This window comes from Coregonus clupeaformis, chromosome 15, assembly GCF_020615455.1.
Source record: "Coregonus clupeaformis isolate EN_2021a chromosome 15, ASM2061545v1, whole genome shotgun sequence".
NCBI lineage: Eukaryota > Metazoa > Chordata > Actinopteri > Salmoniformes > Salmonidae > Coregonus > Coregonus clupeaformis.
In genome coordinates, this window is record NC_059206.1 from 58,934,721 (window position 1) to 58,961,874 (window position 27,154).

The 27,154-nt window shown below is 43.4% G+C and overlaps 1 protein-coding gene across 1 annotated transcript; it reads left to right on the forward strand.

Annotated features, from left to right (window-relative positions):
• The first annotated feature begins 2,622 nt into the window (after positions 1-2,622).
• On the forward strand, positions 2,623-25,566 carry LOC121582946 (fumarylacetoacetase). The gene is made up of 11 exons (XM_045225235.1): positions 2,623-2,724; positions 4,046-4,136; positions 7,223-7,320; positions 7,465-7,517; positions 7,862-7,961; positions 18,122-18,252; positions 19,097-19,172; positions 20,576-20,622; positions 23,492-23,593; positions 23,863-23,980; positions 25,073-25,566. The coding sequence occupies exons 1-11, from the start codon at positions 2,655-2,657 to the stop codon at positions 25,141-25,143; spliced, it is 957 nt and encodes a 318-aa protein (XP_045081170.1). The 5' UTR covers positions 2,623-2,654; the 3' UTR covers positions 25,144-25,566.
• Positions 25,567-27,154: the final 1,588 nt, after the last annotated feature.

A 27,154-nucleotide genomic window follows, 5' to 3' on the forward strand; every position in this document is an offset into this window, starting at 1 on the left:
TCTTCTATAGCACTTCTATATTCTATAACACTTCTATACCGTATATCACTTCAATAGTACTTCTATAGCACTTCTACAGTGGGGAAAAAAAGTATTTAGTCAGCCACCAATTGTGCAAGTTCTCCCACTTAAAAAGATGAGAGAGGCCTGTCATTTTCATCATAGGTACACGTCAACTATGACAGACAAATTGAAGAAGAAAAATCCAGAAAATCAAATTGTAGGATTTTTTAATGAATTTATTTGCAAATTATGGTGGAAAATAAGTATTTGGTCACCTACAAACAAGCAAGATTTCTGGCTCTCACAGACCTGTAACTTCTTCTTTAAGAGGTTTCTCTGTCCTCCACTCGTTACCTGTATTAATGGCACCTGTTTGAACTTGTTATCAGTATAAAAGACACCTGTCCACAACCTCAAACAGTCACACTCCAAACTCCACTATGGCCAAGACCAAAGAGCTGTCAAAGGACACCAGAAACAAAATTGTAGACCTGCACCAGGCTGGGAAGACTGAATCTGCAATAGGTAAGCAGCTTGGTTTGAAGAAATCAACTGTGGGAGCAATTATTAGGAAATGGAAGACATACAAGACCACTTATAATCTCCCTCGATCTGGGGCTCCACGCAAGATCTCACCCCATGGGGTCAAAATGATCACAAGAACGGTGAGCAAAAATCCCAGAACCACACGGGGGGACCTAGTGAATGACCTGCAGAGAGCTGGGACCAAAGTAACAAAGCCTACCATCAGTAACACACTACGCCGCAAGGGACTCAAATCCTGCAGTGCAGACGTGTCCCCCTGCTTAAGCCAGTACATGTCCAGGCCCGTCTGAAGTTTGCTAGAGTGCATTTGGATGATCCAGAAGAGGATTGGGAGAATGTCATATGTCATATGGTCAGATGAAACCAAAATAGAACTTGTCGTGTTTGGAGGACAAAGAATGCTGAGTTGCATCCAAAGAACACCATACCTACTGTGAAGCATGGGGGTGGAAACATCATGCTTTGGGGCTGTTTTTCTGCAAAGGGACCAGGACGACTGATCCGTGTAAAGGAAAGAATGAATGGGGCCATTTATCATGTGATTTTGAGTGAAAACCTCCTTCCATCAGCAAGGGCATTGAAGATGAAACGTGGCTGGGTCTTTCAGCATGACAATGATCCCAAACACACCGCCCGGGCAACGAAGGAGTGGCTTCGTAAGAAGCATTTCAAGGTCCTGGAATGGCCTAGCCAGTCTCCAGATCTCAACCCCATAGAAAATCTTTGGAGGGAGTTGAAAGTCCGTGTTGCCCAGCGACAGCCCCAAAACATCACTGCTCTAGAGGAGATCTGCATGGAGGAATGGGCCAAAATACCAGCAACAGTGTGTGAAAACCTTGTGAAGACTTACAGAAAACGTTTTGACCTGTGTCATTGCCAACAAAGGGTATATAACAAAGTATTGAGAAACTTTTGTTGTTGACCAAATACTTATTTTCCACCATAATTTGCAAATAAATTCATAAAAAATCCTACAATGTGATTTTCTGGATTTTTTCCCTCATTTTGTCTGTCATAGTTGACGTGTACCTATGATGAAAATTACAGGCCTCTCTCATCTTTTTAAGTGGGAGAACTTGCACAATTGGTGGCTGACTAAATACTTTTTTCCCCACTGTATATTCTATAACACTTCTATACCGTATAGCACTTCAGTAGTACTTCAATAGCACTTCTATATTCTATAACACTTCTATACCGTATAGCACTTCAATAGCACTTCTATATTCTATAACACTTCTATACTCTATAGCACTTCTATATTCTATAACACTTCTATACCGTATAGCACTTCAATAGTACTTCTATAGCACTTCTATATTCTATAACACTTCTATACCGTATAGCACTTCTATATTCTATAACACTTCTATACTGTATAGCACTTCAATTGTACTTCTATAGCACTTCTATATTCTATAACACTTCTATACCGTATAGCACTTCAATAGTACTTCTATATTCTATAACACTTCTATACCTTATAGCACTTCTATATTCTATAACACTTCTATACTCTATAGCACTTCAATATTCTATAACACTTCTATACCGTATAGCACTTCTATATTCTATAACACTTCTATACCGTATAGCACTTCTATATTCTATAACACTTCTATACCGTATAGCACTTCAATAGTACTTCTATAGCACTTCTATATTCTATAACACTTCTATACCGTATAGCACTTCAATAGTTATTCTATAGCACTTCTATACTCTATAGCACTTCTATATTCTATAACACTTCTATACTCTATAGCACTTCTATACTCTATAGCACTTATATACTCTATAGCACTTATATACTCTATAGCACTTATATATTCTATAACACTTCTATACCGTATAGCACTTCTATAGTACTTCTATAGCACCTCTATACTCTATAGCACTTCTATATTCTATAACACTTGTATACTCTATAGCACTTCTATAACACTTAAAGAGTTCGGCAAAGTAGGATCATGTGAAATATATTGAATTATTATATTAATTATTTAGGATATGGTTTTTGACCGCAATCAAAATCATATTATTTTCTGGTATTCCCTTATCTTTTTATTTTCTATCATGGTTTGTAGCATGTTTACGTTTCTATAATGTGTGTGTGTCTCCTCAGAGCATTTTTCCATCAGAGTTCAGCCATGATGCATCTGCCTGCTGAGATAGGTGAGTTGTTAAACAGTAGGAGAGGAATCCCAATTTAGACTATTGACATGCACCTCATATTTCACCCCTCCTGTCTCTACACCGAGCTTGAGGTATAGTACAAGTTGTCCCTAAGCACAGATCTAGGATCAGATTACACCTCCGCCATTACTAACTTTAACTCTCAGGGATATAAAACAAAATCTGACCCTGTATCAGATGTTAGGGGCGACTTCTAGCTACTTTCAGAGAAGCAATCCCAGTCAGCATTGCAGCATCAGTCACCAATGCACTACCTACTATCCCTCATCGGCTGTGTTTTGAGAACGTCAATTCAAGACTGACATAATCTACAAATCATAATGACTAGTTATTTAGGATGCAAGGTGATTTGTAGATCAGTCAGTCTGTGATCACCGTCTGAGCAGAATTCATGCTCCTAAAGGAGCAACATGTCACATTTTAGCCATAATTTTCAATTTCTTCATGTTTTTTGAAGGACACTGCTTAGAAATGCCTATGAATGGCTTAGTACTGCTTCTTACCTGATCATAATCCAATCCATAATCGGTAAAAAAATCATTTGCAGTATCACGCAGCATTCTAAAAAAGTATGTTTTACTCTCCTGAATTTCTATTCCTTTGCTACTACACGAACAGTATGCAATTCATATTTGATGCTAGCTGCAGCTAATGTTACATGTATAACCTTTAAGCATGGAAATCCTCTCAACTAATGATATGCTAAATCCAGAGTTACCATGGAGATGTTACTTTTTTTCTCCTTGCTGATCCAATGGTGCGTTTCTGAAATTGATGTAACTTTCTAAATTATTTAGCTGGTCTTCAGTCATGTTAATGCTACCTCAGGTAATTCAAGAAGCAAGCTTGACTTTTCGGTCACGTCTGGCTGTGCATGTCATATGTCTTTACACAATCTAAATCCACTTTCATATGGCTACATTGAAATTCTATGATGGAATGCCAGTGTGAACCAACTCAGGGGAGAATCTCAATTGCATTTAGTTTATTCCTTGTGGATGAGAAGGTCATCCAATGGGTTTTGAGAAGGAGGCGAGGAGAGAGGATGCGAGGAATCAAGGAAATGCAATTGAGGTGTTTGTATGATGCTTGAACAAGAGGTGGCGCTGTTAACCAATAGAAATATACTAGTGTAGTAAGATGAGTGATTGAGAGATTTGTTTGCTATCTAAATGTTGATATAAAAAAAGGTTCTAAAGGCTAACCATTGGTTCACTGTACATATTTAACAGTGTCACTTAACTATCCTCTTTCTCTCTCCATCTATCTCTCTCACACACAACCACACACACACACACAGGTGACTACACTGACTTCTACTCATCCAGGGACCATGCCACCAACGTTGGCATTATGTTCCGAGGGAAGGAGAATGCCCTGATGCCCAACTGGTATGATATGACAACCATCACCTCATCTGCGTTCCGAATGGCACCCTATTGCCTTTATAGTGAGAGAGGCCAGAAGGAGTCTACAGGGCTATATACAGTAACTGTAACTGAGCTACGTCGTCCCCTGTAGCTCAGTTGGTAGAGCAAGGCGCTTGCAACGCCAGGGTTGTGGGTTCGTTTCCCACGGGGGGCCAGTATGAAAATGTATGCACTCACTAACTGTAAGTCGCTCTGGATAAGAGCGTCTGCTAAATGACTAAAATGTAATAGTGCACTACTTTTGACAAGGGCCCAAATAGCTCTGGTCAAAAGTAGTAAACTACAAAGGGAATAGGGTGCCATTTGGGACACTGAGTGTAGAAAACATTAAGAACGCCTGCTCTTTCCATGACATAGACTGACCAGCTGAATCCAGGTGAAAGCTATGATCCCTTATTGATGCCACTTGTTAAATCCACTTCAATCAGTGTAGATGAAGGGGAGGAGACACGTTAAAGAATGATTTTTAAGCCTTGAGACAATTGAGACACAGAGGGTGCATGTGTGCCATTCAAATGGTGAATGGGCAAGACACAATATTTAAGTGCATTTGAACAGGGTATGGTAGTAGATGCCAGGCGCACCGGTTTGTGTCGTGAACTGCAACGCTGCTGAGTTTTTCACACTCAACAGTTTCCCATGTGTATCAAGAATGGTCCACCACCCAAAGGACATCCAGCCAACTTGACACAAATGTGGGAAGCATTGTAGTCAATATGGGCCAGCATCCCTGTGGACTTCGACATCTTGTAGAGTCCATGCCCAGACGAGGATGTTCATTCACCACTTACTAACTCACTAACTGACTATATTATTAGATGTAGACAGAGTAACTCACTAACTGACCATATTATTAGATGTAGACAGAGTAACTCACTAACTGACCATATTATTAGATGTAGACAGAGTAACTCACTAACTGACCATATTATTAGATGTAGACAGAGTAACTCACTAACTGACCATATTATTAGATGTAGACAGAGTAACTCACTAACTGACCATATTATTAGATGTAGACAGAGTAACTCACTAACTGACCATATTATTAGATGTAGACAGAGTAACTCACTAACTGACCATATTATTAGATGTAGACAGAGTAACTCACTAACTGACCATATATTAGATGTAGACAGAGTAACTCACTAACTGACCATATTATTAGATGTAGACAGAGTAACTCACTAACTGACCATATTATTAGATGTAGACAGATGAATCATATTGGTCAAACTGTCTGAAAACCATCCACTAGAAGTCCAAATCCTCAGATAACAATGTAGCTTTTCTTGTTTGAGTTGTTTTTATCGCTTCTCGTTGTTATTTGGAGAGAGACACAGCGAGAACAAGAAGGATAAAAGAGAGATAGAAAAGAAGGTGACGGAGAAGAGGAGAGAATAAAAGAGAGGGAAAAATAAGAAAAAGAGAGAATGAGAGAAAGGATAAAATAAGAAGAAAAAGTGATAGGGAGAAAGAGAGAGAAACGTACTAAGGCCTTGTGCTGTGCTGTGAGCTATGATGTGTGAGGGACACAATTCGTTTTCTCTAATTGACTGGAGCACTCGGACAGTTTGTGTTTTCACAAACTGCACCTTCCTTCAGTCAGTCAGTGAGTCTGCAGTCCATCACTGCACCATCCTTCAGTCAGTCAGTCAGTGAGTCTGCAGTCCATCACTGCACCATCCTTCAGTCAGTCAGTCAGTGAGTCTGCAGTCCATCACTGCACCATCCTTCAGTCAGTCAGTCAGTGAGTCTGCAGTCCATCACTGCACCATCCTTCAGTCAGTGAGTCTGCAGTCCATCACTGCACCATCCTTCAGTCAGTCAGTCAGTGAGTCTGCAGTCCATCACTGCACCATCCTTCAGTCAGTCAGTGAGTCTGCAGTCCATCACTGCACCATCCTTCAGTCAGTCAGTGAGTCTGCAGTCCATCACTGCACCATCCTTCAGTCAGTCAGTCAGTGAGTCTGCAGTCCATCACTGCACCATCCTTCAGTCAGTGAGTCTGCAGTCCATCACTGCACCATCCTTCAGTCAGTCAGTGAGTCTGCAGTCCATCACTGCACCATCCTTCAGTCAGTCAGTGAGTCTGCAGTCCAACACTGCACCATCCTTCAGTCAGTCAGTGAGTCTGCAGTCCATCACTGCACCATCCTTCAGTCAGTCAGTGAGTGAGTCTGCAGTCCAACACTGCACCATCCTTCAGTCAGTCAGTCAGTGAGTCTGCAGTCCATCACTGCACCATCCTTCAGTCAGTCTGCAGTCCATCACTGCACCATCCTTCAGTCAGTCAGTGAGTGAGTCTGCAGTCCAACACTGCACCATCCTTCAGTCAGTCAGTCAGTGAGTCTGCAGTCCATCACTGCACCATCCTTCAGTCAGTCTGCAGTCCATCACTGCACCATCCTTCAGTCAGTCAGTCAGTGAGTCTGCAGTCCATCACTGCACCATTCCTGGCTTCAGCACCACAGCTGCTGAACCTCTTAGTGTAGAACCTCTCTTCTTTCTCTTTCTGTCTCTCTTTCTCTCTTTCCATTTTTCTTCCTTGCTCTCTCTCTTTCTCTCTGTATCCGTATCTCTATCTCTGTAGCTGTATAATGATGACCGATTGGCTGACTGTTTATTTGACTGACTGTTTATTTGACTGACTAACTGACTGACTGTTTGACTGGCTGTCTGTCTGACTGACTGTTTGACTGCCTGGCTGGCTGACTAATTTACTGTTTATTCGACTGACTGACTGAATAATTGATTTGGTAGTCTTGAGGTTAGATCGTTGGGCCAGTAACCGAAAGCTCGCTGGTTCCAATCCCAGAGCTGATAAGGTGAGAAAAACCTGTCGCTGTGCCCTTGAGCAAGGCACTTAACCCCAATGGCTCTAGGGACGCTTGACAATGGTGACCCCACTCCCTGCGGGTGTCTTAGGGGCAGTTGGGATATGCAAAAAACACATTTTCATTACACACTTGTGTGTAACAGGACAAGTATAAGCATCCCCCCAAATTATTATTATGTTTGTTTGACTGACTGATTGTGTCCCTCAGGTTGAGGCTCCCCGTGGGGTATCATGGCAGGGCTTCTTCCATAGTGGTGTCTGGGACCCCCATACGCAGACCCTCTGGACAGATGAGACCCGACCAATGTAATGAAACACAACACCTAGTCTGAAAATCAACACGGACTCTGAAAACAAAGAGAAACACACACACCACACAAAACCTCTCAGACTAGTGTCACTATCTTTTTGTGTCCCTCACTAACACTCTTCCATTGTGTTCTCTCTTAGCTAAGCCTCCTGTGTTTGGCCAGTCTAAGCAGCTGGACATTGAGCTGGAGATGGTCAGTATACACTTTATATAGCTACACTTTATTACAACCAAGGAGATGGTTCATATCAATGGCATCACAAAAAAAGTATCTCTCTCTCTCTCTCTGTGTGTTTCTCTCTCTCTCTCTCTCTCTCTCTCTCTCTCTGTCTCTGTCTCTGTCTCTGTCTCTGTCTCTGTCTCTCTCTCTCTCTCTCTCTCTCTCTCTCTCTCTCTCTCTCTCTCTCTCTCTCTCTCTCTCTCTCTCTCTCTCTCTCTCTCTCTCTCTCTCTCTCTCTCTCTCTCTCTCTCTCTCTCTCTCTCTCTCTCTCTCTCTCTCTGCTTTTTATCTCCTTTCTCTCTGTCTTTCTCTCTCAGGCATTCTTTGTAGGTGGAGGTAATCGTCTTGGTGAGCCCATTCCCATAGAGAAAGCCCACCAACACATCTTTGGCATGGTGCTGATGAACGACTGGAGTGGTAAGGTCTCACACACACACTTATACTCACTCACTCACACAGGCTCATGCACGAGCACACACACACACACACACACACACGAGTACACATACAGTCACTAACGAATAAACACACACACACACTTACACGCTTGCTCAATTATGTACACACTCATATGTGCATACACACACACCTACACAGCCCACATCACTGGAAGACAGAAATGAATAATCACCATACAGTATATCTTAATTTTCAAATGAATGCAGCCAATAGTAGAATCATTAGCCAAAAACAATATATCAGTAAATGAAAAATCCTAACGTCAATAACACTAATTGAAAAGCATCCACTTTCCCTGATAACACTAACTTAAGTTCCTTAATTTAGTTCTGCATTATAAATGTTGATGTGATCATTTCATATTTCATCACTGGGAGCAGGGTAAACTACTCAGGAAAACATGACAGGCTATGGATTATTAATAAGGCATAAGGATCTTGGGAGGAGAAGTGGTATCGACTGTAGCCTTGAGATTTCAAGATAGTCTTCTCTCCATCTCTCTCTTTCTGTCGCGATCTGTCTCTGTCACCGTCTGTTTTTCTCTGTCTCTTTCTCCATGTTTTTTCCTCTTTCTGTCTCTCTCTGTCTCTCTGCTTCCTTCGTTCTCTCTCTTTAGGTTAAGCTCCCACTGTATACTGTCTATCCTGTATTCTCCTCCTGGGAAAATGGAGAACTAACTGTTCGACAAATACATTTACAAAATTGTATGTGTTTGTCAAGCACATAACCACTATTATTTCGTAGTTAGCTCCCTAGCTAAGCCGTCATTACGACGAAGGTAGTTAGCTACAGCGTTGTTAGTCAACTAAGCGAGAACACTTTCTTGCCCGCACATGTTTTGATCTCAACGGTAGTAGGCGTGAGCGCATTGACGAGCAAGGAAACGTGCAGTGTTGCAGTAGTTCATGGCAGAGAGAGCTGTTCCACTAAAACTGTCCGTCAGGGTAAGTTATGTTAGACTATTAAAGATTAGTAGGCCTATGTTAATGAATCAGTTGTTGATCTGTCCTCTTGATATAGCTGTATGTCAACAGTATGATGTGATAATAGTCAGTTGAATGACAACAAGGCATGTTGAATGAATGGCAGCCTAGTAGTCAGACTTAACTGGATGGATGAGGTCAGGGATGGAGATCTGAAACAAGCTTATATAGGCCTAGATCAGTTGTTTCATATTCCAAATAGCCTGTACTGAACTAGACAACTACATTGCATCCAGTAATTTAATAATTCAGAATACCCCCCCCCTGTTTACATTTTAATTAGACTATCCACATAAAGACACCTATTAATTAGAATTATCATTACCCCTAAAGTTAAACTAGTGTGAGTGTCATTGAGACCACCTCAATTTCATTTAGAATCAAACACCAGACTTCTGTGTTGGCTACATTGTTTGATATAATTTAACATTTTTTTTACATTTTAGTCATTTAGCAGACGCTCTTATCCAGAGCGACTTACAGGAGCAATTAGGGTTAAGTGCCTTGCTCAAGGGCACATTTACGTCATTTAGCAGACGCTCTTATCCAGAACGACTACAAATTGGTGCATTCACCCTATAGCCAGTGGGATAACCACTTTACAATTATACTATTTTTTTTTTTTTTTTTTTTTTGGGGGGTAGAAGGATTACTTTATCCTATCCCAGGTGTTCCTTAAAGAGGTGGGGTTTCAAATGTCTCCGGAAGGTGGTGAGTGACTCCGCTGTCCTGGCGTCGTGAGGGGAGCTTGTTCCACCATTGGGGTGCCAGAGCAGCGAACAGCTTTGACTGGGCTGAGCGGGAACTATGCTTCCGCAGAGGAAGGGAGCCAGCAGGCCAGAGGTGGATGAACGCAATGCCCTCGCCTGGGTGTAGGGACTGATCAGAGCCTGAAGGTACGGAGGTGCCGTTCCCCTCACTGCTCCATAGGCAAGCACCATGGTCTTGTAACGGATGCGAGCTTCAACTGGAAGCCAGTGGAGTGTGCGGAGGAGGGGGTGACGTGAGAGAACTTGGGAAGGTTGAACACCAGACGGGCTGCGGCATTCTGGATGAGTTGTAGGGGTTTAATGGCACAGGCAGGGAGCCCAGCCAACAGCGAGTTGCAGTAATCCAGACGGGAGATGACAAGTGCCTGGATTAGGACCTGTGCCGCTTCCTGTGTAAGGCAGGGTCGTACTCTCCGAATGTTGTAGAGCATGAACCTGCAGGATCGGGTCACCGCCTTGATGTTAGCGGAGAAACGACAGGGTGTTGTCCAGGGTCACGCCAAGGCTCTTCGCACTCTGGGAGGAGGACACAACGGAGTTGTCAACCGTGATGGCGAGATCATGGAACGGGCAGTCCTTCCCCGGGAGGAAGAGCAGCTCCGTCTTGCCAGGGTTCAGCTTGAGGTGGTGATCCGTCATCCATACTGATATGTCGGCCAGACATGCAGAGATGCGATTCGCCACCTGGTTATCAGAAGGGGGAAAGGAGAAGATTAGTTGTGTATCGTCAGCGTAGCAATGATAGGAGAGGCCGTGTGAGGATATGACAGAGCCAAGTGACTTGGTGTATAGGGAGAAAAGGAGAGGGGCCTAGAACTGAGCCCTGGGGGACACCAGTGGTGAGAGCACGTGGTGCGGAGACAGCTTCTCGCCACGCCACTTGGTAGGAGCGACCGGTCAGGTAGGGACGCAATCCAGGAGTGAGCCGCGCCGGAGATGCCCAGCTCGGAGAGGGTGGAGAGGAGGATCTGATGGTTCACTGTATCAAAGGCAGCAGACAGGTCTAGAAGGACAAGAGCAGAGGAGAGAGAGTTAGCTTTAGCAGTGCGGAGAGCCTCCGTGACACAGAGAAGAGCAGTCTCAGTTGAATGACCAGTCCTGAAACCTGACTGGTTTGGATCAAGAAGGTCATTCTGAGAGAGATAGCAAGAGAGTTGGCTAAAGACAGCACGCTCAATAGTTTTGGAAAGAAAAGAAAGAAGGGATACTGGTCTGTAGTTGTTGACATCAGTGGGATCGAGTGTTGGTTTTTTGAGAAGGGGTGCAACTCTCGCTCTCTTGAAGACGGAAGGGACATGGCCAGCGGTCAAGGATGAGTTGATCAGCGAGGTGAGGTAGGGGAGAAGGTCACCGGAGATGGTCTGGAGAAGAGAGGAGGGGATGGGGTCAAGCGGGCAGGTTGTTGGGCGGCCTGCAGTCACTAGTCGCAAGATTTTATCTGGAGAGAGAGGGGAGAAAGAAGTCAAAGCATAGGGTAGGGCAGTGTGAGCAGGTCCAGCAGTGTCATTAGACTTAACAAACGAGGATCGGATGTCGTCAACCTTCTTTTCAAAGTGGTTGACAAAGTCATCCACAGAGAGGGAGGAGGAGGGGGGGATTCAGCAGTGAGGAGAATGTGGCAAAGAGCTTCCTAGGGTTAGAGGCAGATGCTTGGAATTTAGAGTGGTAGAAAGTGGCCTTAGCAGCAGAAACAGATGAAGAAAATGTAGAGAGGAGGGAGTGAAAAGATGCCAGGTCGGCAGGAGTTTAGTTTTCTTCCATTTCCGCTCAGCTGCCCGGAGCTCTGTTCTGTGAGCTCGCAATGAGTCATCAAGCCACAGAGCTGGAGGGGAGGACCGAGCCGGCCGGGAGGATAGGGGACACAGGGAGTCAAAGGATGCAGAAAGGGAGGAGAGGAGGGTTGAGGAGGCAGAATCAGGAGATTGGAGGGAGAAGGATTGAGCAGAGGGAAGAGATGATAGGATGGAAGAGGAGAGAGTAGTGGGAGAGAGAGAGCGAAGTTTGCGGCGGCGCGTTACCATCTGTGTAGGGGCAGAGTGAGTAGTGTTGGAGGAGAGCGAGAGAGAAAAGGATACAAAGTAGTGGTCGGAGACATGGAGGGGAGTTGCAGTGAGATTAGTAGAAGAGCAACATCTAGTAAAGATGAAGTCAAGCGTATTGCCTGCCTTGTGAGTGGGGGGGTGGTGAGAGGGTGAGGTCAAAAGAGGAGAGGAGTGGAAAGAAGGAGGCAGAGAGAAATGAGTCAAATGTAGACGTGGGGAGGTTGAAATCCCCCAAAACTGTGAAGGGTGAGCCATCCTCAGGAAAGGAACTTATCAAGGCGTCAAGCTCATTGATGAACTCTCCAAGGGAACCTGGAGGGCGATAGATGACAAGGATATTAAGCTTAAATGGGCTAGTGACTGTGACAGCGTGGAATTCAAATGAGGAGATAGACAGATGGGTTAGGGGAAAAATTGAGAATGACCACTTGGGAGAGATGAGGATTCCTGTGCCACCACCCCTCTGACCAGATGCTCTCGGGGTATGCGAGAACACATGGTCAGACGAGGAGAGAGCAGTAGGAGTAGCAGTGTTTTCAGTGGTAATCCATGTTTCCGTCAGCGCCAGGAAGTCGAGGGACTGGAGGGTAGCATAGGCTGGGATGAAGTCAGCCTTGTTGGCGGCAGAACGGCAGTTCCAGAGGCTGCCTGAGACCTGGAACTCCAGGTGTGTGGTGCGTGCAGGGACCACCAGGTTAGAGAGGCAGCAGCCACGCGGTGTGAGGCGTTTGTGTAGCCTGTGCGGAGAGGAGAGAACAGGGATAGGCAGAGGCATAGTTGACAGGCTGCAGCAGATGGCTACAATGATGCAGAGGAGATCGGAATGAAATGAACTAAACATCAGGGAAAGGAGAGAGCAGGCCTCCCTCACCAAAAAAAAATATATATATATAACTCTCCCAACTTCCACCTCAGAAACTATAATTGTTTCACTGAACCACCCGAGTAAAACTCTCCCAACTTCCACTTTAGAAATTAGAATTGTTGTAAACTACAGCAGACTGTTATCAGTAGCTGTAATTAAGTACAGCAGCTACCAACCACCTAACGTTAATGCCTCTGATGAGGTTAGAAAAACAGCTGAATGGTAGCAGCTAGCTGGCTCAATCACAGGTACTCTTAAGCATGAAATAACATTGGAAACAATTAACCACAGTTGCAAAAAGTTACCAGTAGCTACCCGCTAGCTAGCTAGCTAGCTTTGTTGGTCCAAGTAGTGGGTAAGCTAGCCTCGTGCTTCGCCGGGGTCCGCCGAATACAGTCCTTACCTACAATAATTACCTACAATAACCTTCAACAACTACCTGAGTAAGCTACCTATAATACCAAACTACAATACCTACCTACAATCTAAATACATGGTTTAAGCTTAACTCAACACCATATAAAAAGCCAAGCTTACCTTTCATAACGCAGCAATGATTAAACGTTGGGTAGCTAGCACAAAGATATTGTATTTAGCTACCACAGTACAGCCAGCTGGTAGTGTTGGCTGGCTAGCAATGGCTACTGTGTTGACTTTGTTTGAAAAAGCGGCGTCAGCTGCGAACGAATGTAGCTGGCTAAAAGGATATTGTTTTTAGTTGCAACCGTTGCTAATAGCAACTCGCCAGCTAATCCAGAAGGTAAGTTAGCTAGCTAGCTTCGTGCTACACCCGGCACCGCCGAATACAAAAGTAACCTACAATAACTACACAACAGCTACCCACAACAGCCCACGATGCCTACCTATACTACTTAATAATATACAGCCCACGATGCCTACCTATAGTACCTAACTACAATCTAAATACATAGTTTAAGCCTTACTCGACAAAGCCCAAGCTATGTATAAAGCCAAACTGGCAGACTGCAGTCAGTAGCCGAAATTAAGTACAGCAGCTACCAACCACCTAACGTTAATGATAATGAGGTTAGAAAAACAGCTGAAGGTGGCAGCTAGCTGGCTCAATTACAGGTACTCTTAAGCGTGAAATAACATTGGAAACAGCTAACCACAGTTGCTAAAAGTTACAGTAGCTACCCGCTAGCTAGCTAGCTTTGTTGGTCCAAGTAGTGGGTAAGCTAGCCTCGTGCTCGCGGGTCCGCCGAATACAGTCCTTACCTACAATAATTACCTACAATAACCTACAATAACTACCTGAGTAAACTACCTATAATACCTAACTACAATACCTACCTACAATCTAAATACATGGTTTAAGCTTTACTCAACACCATATAAGAAGCCAAGCTTACCTCCTGCTAGAGAAAATTTAAGACTCCAAGTACCATAACAGTCTATAGCCTACCATTCCTAGTGAGGCAGTCTTCTGCCAACATCATTATTAGGCAAAAAAATTTGCATTTGCCTATGATTTGAGCAGTGTGGGTGTCGCGCGTGCCCGCCAGGGGTGCCAGTTATGCGCTGAAGTGGTACTCATTAAAAATCCTTCAAGGTTGGCAGGGCTTAGTGTAGAACCCATAGACAGACATATACAATACTGTATTCACTTTATTCAAACAAGTTGTTTTCTTCCCACTGGCTTCAGTCACTCCGATTGAATGAAATCCGATTAAAAGAAATGCAAGTTTTTGCCATGAGGGAACTCCTTATGAGAAATGTTACATTTGTGTATGCGTGTGTGTGTGTGCATGGAAGCATGTGCTATCAAGAAAAATGTGTGTGTATCCACTCTGTGTGTGATGGCAATGTGCCAACCGTTAAAAGAGATACACAGTCAGGGACCAACTGATATCAAACTGACTCTCTCTCTCAGACCCGCCTCCCCCTCTTATCTTATTTAAATATTGAAGATATCTCATCTTTGCAAAGCTGTTGTCACCTCTTAATGCTAGGTCGGGACATCTCAGCTTGACTTGCTGAGTTGCTGTGATTTAGTGAGACTTTCAAGGCAGAGCAAGTGGCATTTCAGCACATTGACTAGGTCTGTGTCCCAAATGGCACCCTATTCCCTATATAGTGCACATTCCCTATATAGTGCACTACAGAAGGAGTGCACGGTAGGGAATCAGTGACATAAAGTACTTAAGTAAAAAATACTTTAAAGTACTACTGAAGTCATTTTTTGGGGTATCTGTACATTACTTGACTATTTATATTTTTTTGAATGTGTACTTTTACTCCACTAACTACATTCTTAAAGAAAATAATGTACTTTTTACTCCATACATTTTCCCTGACACCCAAAAGTACTCAGTACATTTTGAATGCTTAGCAGGACAGGAAAATGGTCCAATTCACGCACTTATCAAGAGAACATCCTTGGTCATCCCTACTGCCTCTGATCTGGCGGACTCACTAAACACAAATGCTTTGTTTGTAAATTATGCCTGAGTGTTGGAGTGTGCCCCTGGCTATCCGTCAATAAAAAAATGGTGCCGTCTGGTTTGGTTAATATAAGGAATATTTAGTAATTACATTTACTTTTGATACTTAAGTATATTTAAAACCAAATACTTTTAGACTTTTACTCAAGTATTATATTGCTGGGTGACTTTTGGAAGGCAGACTACTAGGCTTCACCTTATTTTTCTATTGCCAGAGCCCATGTTGACTCCAATGCTTCCCACAGTTGTGTCAAGTTGTCTGGATGTCCTTTGGGTGGTGGACCATTCTTGATACACACAGGAAACTGTTAAGCGTGAAAAACCCAGCAGTGTTGCAGTTTTTGACACAAACCAGTGCGCCTGGCACCTACTACCATACCCCGTTCAAAGGCACTTAAATATTTTGTCTTGCCCATTCACCCTCTGAATGGCACACATACAGTGGGGGAAAAAAGTATTTAGTCAGCCACCAATTGTGCAAGTTCTCCCACTTAAAAAGATGAGAAAGGCCTGTAATTTTCATCATAGGTACACGTCAACTATGACAGACAAAATTAGAAAAGAAAATCCAGAAAATCACATTGTAGGATTTTTTATGAATTTATTTGCAAATTATGGTGGAAAATAATTATTTTGTCAATAACAAAAGTTTCTCAATACTTTGTTATATACCCTTTGTTGGCAATGACACAGGTCAAACGTTTTCTGTAAGTCTTCACAAGGTTTTCACACACTGTTTCTGGTATTTTGGCCCATTCCTCCATGCAGATCTCCTCTAGAGCAGTGATGTTTTGGGGCTGTCACTGGGCAACACGGACTTTCAACTCCCTCCAAAGATTTTCTATGGGGTTGAGATCTGGAGACTGGCTAGGCCACTCAAGGACCTTGAAATGCTTCTTACGAAGCCACTCCTTCGTTGCCCGGGCAGTGTGTTTGGGATCATTGTCATGCTGAAAGACCCAGCCACGTTTCATCTTCAATGCCCTTGCTGATGGAAGGAGGTTTTCACTCAAAATCTCACGATACATGGCCCCATTCATTCTTTCCTTTACACGGATCAGTCGTCCTGGTCCCTTTGCAGAAAAACAGCCCCAAAGCATGATGTTTCCACCCCATGCTTCACAGTAGGTATGGTGTTCTTTGGATGCAACTCAGCATTCTTTGTCCTCCAAACACGACGAGTTGAGTTTTTACCAAAAAAGTTCTACTTTGGTTTCATCTGACCATATGACATTCTCCCAATCCTCTTCTGGATCATCCAAATGCACTCTAGCAAACTTCAGACGGGCCTGGACATGTACTGGCTTAAGCAGGGGACACGTCTAGCACTGCAGGATTTGAGTCTCTGGCAGCGTAGTGTGTTACTGATGGTAGGCTTTGTTACTTTGGTCCCAGCTCTCTGCAGGTCATTCACTAGGTCCCCCTGTGTGGTTCTGGGATTTTGCTCACCGTTCTTGTGATCATTTTGACCCCACGGGGTGAGATCTTGCGTGGAGCCCCAGATCGAGGGAGATTATCAGTGGTCTTGTATGTCTTCCATTTCCTAATAATTGCTCCCACAGTTGATTTCATCAAACCAAGCTGCTTACCTATTGCAGATTCAGTCTTCCCAGCCTGGTGCAGGTCTACAATTTTGTTTCTGGTGTCCTTTGACAGCTCTTTGGTCTTGGCCATAGTGGAGTTTGGAGTGTGACTGTTTGAGGTTGTGGACAGGTGTCTTTTATACTGATAACAAGTTCAAACAGGTGCCATTAATACAGGTAACGAGTGGAGGACAGAGGAGCCTCTTAAAGAAGAAGTTACAGGTCTGTGCGAGCCAGAAATCTTGCTTATTTGTAGGTGACCAAATACTTATTTTCCACCATAATTTGCAAATAAATTCATAAAAATCCTACAATGTGATTTTCTGGATTTTCTTTCCTCAATTTGTCTGTCATAGTTGACCTGTACCTATGATGAACATTACAGGCCTCTCTCATCTTTTTAAGTGGGAGAACTTGCACAAATGGTGGCTGACTAAATACTTTTTTCCCCCACTGTACACAATCCATGTCTCAATTGTCTCAAGGCTTCAAAATCCTTCTTTAACCTGTCTCCTCCCCTTCATCTACACTGATTGAAGTGGGTTTTAAAAGTGACATAAATAAGGGATCATAGCTTTCACCTGGATTCAGCTTGGTCAGTCTATGTCATGGAAAGATGTTTCGTACACTCAGTGTATAGAGCTCTAAGGGCTTTGGCCAAAAGTAGTGCACTATATAGGGAATAGGGTGCCATTTGGGACGTGGCCTCCACCCCTGCGGCTACAGCTGACCAGTCCTTTACAGTAAAATACAGTGAGGCTGATTGACTGACTGATGGATGTCATATCATATCTGTCAGTTGTGAGAAGTCATTTCTCAGACAGATGTATGGGAGTCTGAGCCAGGTTACACCTGGGTTGGTATGTAGAGGAGAGTGGTACTGATAGTTGAAATTGCTTTTTCTGCTGACTGCAGTACATTATCATTTATCACATCCCTCAAAACAATATTTCATAGAATAGTTCCTGGGTTGTCAATAGTCAAAAAGACCAGTAGTTCAAATGTGGTCCTCTGTAGCTCAGCTGGTAGAGCATGGCGCTTGGAACACCAGGGTAGTGGGTTCGATCCCCGGGACCACCCATACGTAAACATGTATGCGCACATGACTGTAAGTCGCTTTGGATAAAAGCGTCTGCTAAATGGCTTATTATTATTATTATTAACATAGCACAACTTACCAAGGTTTTGTAGCTATGCCTATGCACAAGTACAGTGGTAGTACAGGTACTGTAGCTATCTTGGTGAACTATCATCCAAACAACATAGCATGGACTCACCACTGGGCAGGTTGCATAGTATTCAAACCTACCTGTAATATGTGTGTCCACTGAGGAATATTCAGTAAATACCGTAAAGTTCAATATCTAATGGTAAAATAAAGGCTAACCACTCTTCCTGTGTGGGTTCCAGCCAGGGATATCCAGGCGTGGGAGTACGTTCCTCTGGGTCCCTTTCTGGGGAAGAACTTTGGGACAACCATCTCACCCTGGGTGGTTCCTATGGAGGCCCTACTGCCCTTCGCTGAGCCCAACACTGTCCAGGTGAGGAACACAAACAGTATAGTATAGTAGTGTAATATAGGATAGACCTGGTGGTCCTACTGCCCTATAGTATACTACGGGTGGTCTGGATGTATTTTACATTACATTATGCTACGGGTGGTCTGGATGTATTTGACATTACATTATACTACAGGTGGTCTGGATATATTTTACATTACATTATACTACGGGTGGTCTGGATGTATTTGACATTACATTATACTACAGGTGGTCTGGATATATTTTACATTACATTATACTACGGGTGGTCTGGATGTATTTTACATTACATTATGCTATGGGTGGTCTGGATGTATTTTACATTACATTATGCTACGGGTGGTCTGGATGTATTTTACATTACATTATGCTACGGGTGGTCTGGATGTATTTTACATTACATTATACTATGGGTGGTCTGGATGTATTTTACATTACATTATACTACGGGTGGTCTGGATGTATTTTACATTACATTATACTATGGGTGGTCTGGATGTATTTTACATTACATTATGCTATGGGTGGTCTGGATGTATTTTACATTACATTATGCTACGGGTGGTCTGGATGTATTTTACATTACATTATACTACAGGTGGTCTGGATGTATTTTACATTACATTAACACTTTTACATCTTCACCATTCAGGTAAGCCTTTAGTAATGAGAGCCAGTATCCATACCATCTTAGAAAAAAGGTGCCATCTATAACCTAAAAAGGGTTCTTCAGCTGTCCCCATAGGAGAACCCTTTGAAGAACCCCTTTTGGTTCCAGGTAGAACCCTTTTTTCTAAGAGTGTAGTGGCTCTTCATGCTCTTCTATTTCCACTTCCTGTTTCAGGATCCAAAGCCCCTCCCTTATCTACACCATGACGATGCCTTCACCTTCAACATTAATCTGTTTGTGTCAGTGAAAGGTATGTAGGGTTTTACATACACACACACACACACACACACACACGTACGTGCACAGACACACAGTAAAAAGGAATTGTTGGTGAATGAGTGCCATGCCTTGGTAATTAAGCACACACATTCAAGGGAGGTAATGATTTACCATTAAGAGCTTTGTATTCCTAATGTATTCATTCTCTCTCTCCTGACTCTCTCTCCTGACTCTCTCTCCACTGACTCTCTCTCCACTGACTCTCTCTCCACTGACTCTCTCTCTCCTGACTCTCTCTCCACTGACTCGCTCTCTCCTGTCTCTCTCTCTCCTGACTCTCTCTCCTGACTCTCTCTCTCCTGACTCTCTCTCCACTGACTCGCTCTCTCCTGTCTCTCTCTCTCCTGACTCTCTCCACTGACTCTTTCTCTCCTGACTCTCTCTCTCCACTGACTCGCTCTCTCCTGACTCGCTCGCTCCTGACTCTCTCGCTCCTGACTCTCTCTCCACTGACTCTCTCCACTGACTCACTCTCTCCACTGACTCTCTCTCCACTGACTCTCTCTCTCCACTGACTCTCTCTCTTCACTGACTCTCTTCACTGACTCTCTCTCTCCACTGACTCGCTCTCTCCACTGACTCTCTCTCTCCACTGACTCTCTCTCTCCACTGACTCTTTCTCTTCACTGACTCTCTCTCTCCGCTGACTCTCTCTCTCCGCTGACTCTCTCTCCTGGGTCTCTCTCTCCTGACTCTCTCTCTCCTGACTCTCTCCACTGATTCTCTCTCTACTGAATCTCTCTTCACTGACTCTCTCTCTCCGCTGACTCTCTCTCTCCACTGACTTTCTCTTCACTGACTCTCTCTCTCCTGACTCTCTCCACTGAATCTCTCTCCACTGAATCTCTCTCTCCGCTGACTCTCTCTCCACTGACTCTCTCTCTTCACTGACTCTCTCTCTCCTGACTCTCCAATGACTCTCTCTCCTGACTCTCTCTCCACTGACTCTCTGTCCTAACACTCCAATGACTCTCTCTCCTGACTCTCTCTCCTGACTCTCTCTCAACTGACTCTCTGTCCTGACTCTCTGTCCTGACTCTCTCTCTCCTGACTCTCTGTCCTGACTCTCTCTCCACTGACTCTCTGTCCTGACTCTCTCTCCACTGACTCTGTCCTGACTCTCTCTCCACTGACTCTCTGTCCTGACTCTCTGTCCTGACTCTCTCTCCACTGACTCTCTCCTGACTCTCTGTCCTGACTCTCTCTCTTGACTCTCCACTGACTTTCTATCCTGACTCTCTCTCTTGACTCTCCACTGACTTTCTTTCCTGACTCTCCACTGCTCTTCCTATGTATTTTCTGAGGTGTTATTGAGGGGGTATTTCAGGTGTTGATATCCAGTCTCAATCAACTATTGTGGGTTGTTTTTTTCAGGAGAGGCAATGAAGGAAGCAGCCACTATATGCAAGTCCAACTTCAAGGTAAGTAATTGGTAAAATTGACTTGTCTAAACATTGGATAGCTTACTACAGTTGCATCAATGTGCAGAGTTGTGGACTCGAATCACATGACTTGGACTCGAGTCTGACTTGGGTCACAAATTTGATGACTTGAGACTCAACTTATATAACTTGAGGCTTGACTTTGACTTGGAGCCTAAAGACTTGTGACTCAACTTTTACTTGAGACTAATGACTTGAAATGATCTTGTTCTCTTTGTCACTCATTTTGTGGCACAGAGTCTCAGTGCATTGCTTTCCACTATCCAGAGACAGTAGCCGCAGCATCGCACATTGCAACAAAAAAAAAGTGATAGTGAAACGCACACTTGGCCCTCTGATTGGACCAGCAAACTGTCAATTAATACAGGTCAGGTGAGCTAGCGCAGTGGTTCTCAAAGTGTAGAAGGATTTGGGGGGTCGTGAGCAAAATAAAATGCATTATTATTCCCATACCATTATTACAGAGAATCAGACAAATTATGCTACCCTCTGCCTATTGGCTACTTCATTTATCAGTGGAGAGAGATTCAGTGGAGAGAGATTCAGGAGAGAGAGAGCCAGGAGAGAGAGAGCCAGGAAAGAGAGAGCCAGGAGACAGAGAGCCAGGAGACAGAGAGCCAGGAGACAGAGAGCCAGGAGACAGAGAGCCAGGAGACAGAGAGCCAGGAGACAGAGAGCCCGGAGAGAGAGAGCCAGGAGAGAGAGAGCCAGAAGAGAGAGAGTCAGGAAAGAGAGAGCCAGGAGAAATGATATATAACTGGGCTAATAACTCGCTAACTAGCAAAGGATATGAACAAAATGACTTATGAGGTACCGGATGTCTTTCTGACTGACTCACTGTCTCTTTTTTATCTGTCTTTCTGTGTGTGTGTGTGTGTGTGCGCGCATCTGTGTATGTGTGTTAAAGTTACGTTTTATTAGTCGTATGTACAGGATACACATGGTATACACCGTCCAACGAAATGCTTACTAGCAGGCTCCTTCTGGACAATGCAACAACAACAATAAGAAATAATAAAATATAAGACTATGAACATAAAGTAAATGGCTCAGTAGAATAGAATAAACATTTTAGCATCAGTATAATACAGGAAGCACAATTTATATTACAATTTTTTCATATGTTCTGGGCAAGGGGGGATTGGGGGTTTAAATTGTGCAGCATTGTATATACAGTGGGGGAAAAAAGTATTTAGTCAGCCACCAATTGTGCAAGTTCTCCCACTTAAAAAGATGAGAGAGGCCTGTAATTTTCATCATAGGTACACGTCAACTATGACAGACAAAATTAGGAAAAAAATCCAGAAAATCACATTGTAGGATTTTTAATGAATTTATTTGCAAATTATGGTGGAAAATAAGTATTTGGTCAATAACAAAAGTTTCTCAACACTTTGTTATATACCCTTTGTTGGCAATGACACAGGTCAAACGTTTTCTGTAAGTCTTCACAAGGTTTTTCACACACTGTTGCTGGTATTTTGGCCCATTCCTCCATGCAGATCTCCTCTAGAGCAGTGATGTTTTGGGGCTGTCGCTGGGCAACACGGACTTTCAACTCCCTCCAAAGATTTTCTATCGGGTTGAGATCTGGAGACTGGCTAGGCCACTCCAGGACCTTGAAATGCTTCTTACGAAGCCACTCCTTCGTTGCCCGGGCGGTGTGTTTGGGATCATTGTCATGCTGAAAGACCCAGCCACGTTTCATCTTCAATGCCCTTGCTGATGGAAGGAGGTTTTCACTCAAAATCTCACGATACATGGCCCCATTCATTCTTTCCTTTACACGGATCAGTCGTCCTGGTCCCTTTGCAGAAAAACAGCCCCAAATCATGATGTTTCCACCCCCATGCTTCACAGTAGGTATGGTGTTCTTTGGATGCAACTCAGCATTCTTTGTCCTCCAAACACGACGAGTTGAGTTTTTACCAAAAAGTTGTATTTTGGTTTCATCTGACCATATGACATTCTCCCAATCCTCTTCTGGATCATCCAAATGCACTCTAGCAAACTTCAGACGGGCCTGGACATGTACTGGCTTAAGCAGGGGGACATGTCTGGCAGTGCAGGATTTGAGTCCCTGGCGGCGTAGTGTGTTACTGATGGTAGGCTTTGTTACTTTGGTCCCAGCTCTCTGCAGGTCATTCACTAGGTCCCCCCGTGTGGTTCTGGGATTTTTGCTCACCGTTCTTGTGATCATTTTGACCCCACGGGGTGAGATCTTGCGTGGAGCCCCAGATCGAGGGAGATTATCAGTGGTCTTGTATGTCTTCCATTTCCTAATAATTGCTCCCACAAGTTGATTTCTTCAAACCAAGCTGCTTACCTATTGCAGATTCAGTCTTCCCAGCCTGGTGCAGGTCTACAATTTTGTTTCTGGTGTCCTTTGACAGCTCTTTGGTCTTGGCCATAGTGGAGTTTGGAGTGTGACTGTTTGAGGTTGTGGACAGGTGTCTTTTATACTGATAACAAGTTCAAACAGTTGCCATTAATACAGGTAATGAGTGGAGGACAGAGGAGCCTCTTAAAGAAGAAGTTACAGGTCTGTGAGAGCCAGAAATCTTGCTTGTTTGTAGGTGACCAAATACTTATTTTCCACCATAATTTGCAAATAAATTCATAAAAAATCCTAAAATGTGATTTTCTGGATTTTTTTTCTTCTCATTTTGTCTGTCATAGTTGACGTGTACCTATGATGAAAATTACAGGCCTCTCTCATCTTTTTAAGTGGGAGAACTTGCATAATTGGTGGCTGACTAAATACTTTTTTTCTCCACTGTACATAGTGTGTGTGTGTGTGTCTCTCTTTCCCTCTCACTTCTCTCTATCTCTCTCTCCATCTCTCTAGTATATGTACTGGACTATGAAGCAGCAGTTAGCCCATCACACAGTCAATGGCTGTAACGTCAGACCTGGAGACCTGCTGGCCTCAGGAACCATCAGTGGACCGGTGAGGTTGTGTTTGGTTGCGTGTGTGTTTGTCTGTGAGCATTTTGTATCTGAATCAGTGTTTACATGTGTGCACATTTTACTGTATATGTTCTGATGAGTTGTTGTTGATTCACTATTGACCTCTCTCTCGCTCTCTGTCACTCTCTCTCTTTTCTCTGTCACTCTCTCTTTCTCTGTCTCTCTTTCGCTCTCTCTTTCTGTCTCTCTCTCTCTCTTTCACTCTCTCTGTCTCTGTCTGTCTCTCTCTCTCTCTGTGTGTGTGTGTAGGAGCCAGACAGTTTTGGTTCTATGTTGGAGTTGTCATGGAAGGGTTCTAAGACCGTGGACTTGGGAGGAGGAGAGACAAGAACCTTCCTAAAGGATGGAGACGAGGTCACTCTTACAGGTGGGTGGAACCCTATTATACAGAGACTATTACAGACAGAACCACTACAGAAACCATGATACACCCTTACTGAGCTCTCTACAAACACTGTTACAGACAGAACCACTACAGAAACCATGATATATCCTTACTGAGCTCTCTACAAACACTATTACAGACAGAACCACTACAGAAACCATGATACACCCTTACTGAGCTCTCTACAAACACTGTTACAGACAGAACCACTACAGAAACCATGATATATCCTTACTGAGCTCTCTACAAACACTGTTACAGACAGAACCACTACAGAAAACAAGAGACAACTATCATTTAGCAGACAGTCAGTGCATTCAACAAATAAACTGTATTGCTCAGTTGGAAGAGCATGGCACTTCGATTGCCAGGATTGAGGGTTTGATTCCCGGTACCACCCTTATGTAAAATATATGCACGCATGACTGTAAGTGGCTTATGATAAAAGCATCTTCTAAATGACATACTATTATTATTATTATTATTTTAGCTTCAGGTAGCTAGGTTAGACAACCACATATCACAGTCATTGTAAGTAGAGCTTTCCTCAATAAAGCAGCTATCAGCTAAATCAGTCCTGGTAAGAAAGGAGGAAGTGTTAGGGAAGTCAGGTGCAAACCACGCCCATCAGGATGTTCAGGCACGTTCAAGCAAACGCTCAACATTTTATTATCCTATTTAAACTTCGGTCTGTCACCTACGTGTTAGTGACCACAGCTTCTATTAGCCATCGTTCACACACACAACCAAGCCAATTCACCACACTACAGCTATCTCATACAGACGATTGAGACTCAGAGAAAGCAAATCTGTTTGAGAGCTGCTGACCCTCATCTGAATATAATACAGCAGAAACCTTTTGGGATTTCAGGTTAACAGCTATTGAATGTTATTCCTATCATATTGGCGTCTCTCAGTCACAGTGTGTTAATTAAGGACAAAACAGACCATGCCGGCGATTCTACATGTTGAATCTACCATCCGTTGACACCCAGCAGGTAATCTACTGTGCATGGACGACGTTCCTGTTGGTCTGTGTTGTCCTTTAATTTCTTTCTCCCACTCTGTCTCTAGGTTACTGTGAGGGGAGTGGGTATAGGGTGGGTTTCGGACCGTGTGTGGGGACCATTCTACCAGCCCTGTAACCCTGAGAATCATCCACCCTCAATGTCTCTTCCATCCGGTGGGGGAGAGGCTGTAAAGTTACCCTTTCCCAACATTGTTACTGAAGTCCTTTAAAGGGACGATCTGGGATTTTAAAAACAACAAAGCAGTCGGATGGATGTACGTACCAATCCAGGATTGACCCTTTAAATTTTCATTTTAATGAAGGATTCTTGTTTATCATTTCAAAGTATTGTTGCCAGAAACAGTGTTATATTCCATAATGTTGTAACTATGTGGTTTGGTACCTGACATGTAAAAGAAACGGATGAATCTTTTAACCCTTTGTCTGGGTTTTGTTTTCATCCTGTTGACTTACTGGGTGATACAGTCAGAAGTTTACATACACCTCAGCCAAGTAAATGTAGACTCAGTTTTTCACAATTCTTGACATTGAATCCTAGTAAAAATTCCCTGTCTTAAGTCAGTTAGGATCACCACTTTATTTTAAGAATGTGAAATGTCAGAATAATAGTAGAGAGAATTATTTGTTTCAGCTTTTATTTCTTTCATCACATTTCCAGTGGGTCAGAAGTTTACATACACTCAATTAGTATTTGGTAGCATTGCCTTTAAATTGTTTAACTTGGGTCAAATGTTTTGGGTAGCTTTCACAAGCTTCCCACAATAAGTTGGGTGAATTTTGGCCCATTCCTCCTGACAGAGCTGGTGTAACTGTGTCAGGTTTGTAGGCCTCCTTGCTCGCACACGCTTTTTTCAGTTCTGGCCACAAACTTTCTATAGGATTGAGGTTGGGGCTTTGCGATGCCACTCCAATACCTTGACTTTGTTGTCCTTAAGCCATTTTGCCACAACTTTGGAAGTATGCTTGGGGTCATTGTCCATTTGGAAGACCCATTTGCGACCAAGCTTTAATGTCCTGACTGATGTCTTGAGATGTTGCTTCAATATATCCACATAATCTTCCTTCCTCATGATGCCATCTATTTTGTGAAGTGCACCAGTCCCTCCTGCAGCAAGGCACCCCCACAGCATGATGCTGCCACCCCTGTGCTTCACGGTTGGGATGGTGTTCTTCGGCTTGCAAGATCCCCCTTTTTCCTCCAAACATAACGATGGTCATTATGGCCAAACAGTTCTATTTTTGTTTAATCAGACCAGAGGACATTTCTCCAAAAGTACGATCTTTGTCCCCATGTGCAGTTGCAAACCGTAGTCTGGCTTTTTTATGGTGGTTTTGGAGCAGTGGCTTCTTCCTTGCTGAGCAGCCTTTCAGGTTATGTCGATATAGGACTTGTTTTACTGTGGATATTGATACTTTTGTACCTGTTTCCTCCAGCATCTTCACAAGGTCTTTTGCTGTTGTTCTGGGATTGATTTGCACTTTTCGCACCAAAGTACGTTCATCTCTAGGAGACAGAACATGTCTCCTTCCTGTGCGGTATGACGGCTGTGTGGTCCCATGGTGTTTATACTTGCGTACTATTGTTTGTACAGATGAACGCGTTACCTTCAGGCGTTTGGAAATTGCTCCCAAGGATGAACCAGACATGTGGAGGTCTATGATTTTTTTTCTGATGTCTTGGCTGATTTTTTTGATTTTCCCAAGTTGTCAAGCAAAGAGGCACTGAGTTTGAAGGTAGGCCTTGAAATACATCCACAGGTACACCTCCAATTGACTCAAATTATGTCAATTAGCCTATCAGAAGCTTCTAAAGCCATAACATAATTTTCTGGAATTTTCCAAGCTGTTTAAAGGCACAGTCAACTTAGTGTATGTAAACTTCTGACCCACTGGAATTGTGATACAGTGAATTATAAGTTAAATAATCTGTCTGTAAACAATTGTTGGAGAAATTACTTGTGTCATGCACAAAGTAGATGTCCTAACCGACTTGCCAAAACTATAGTTTGTTAACAAGAAACTTGTGGAGTGGTTGAAAAACGAGTTTTAATGACTCCAACCTAAGTGTACGTAAACCTCCGACTTCAACTGTATCTTTATGGTGCAAAATACTGTAGTTCTAATCT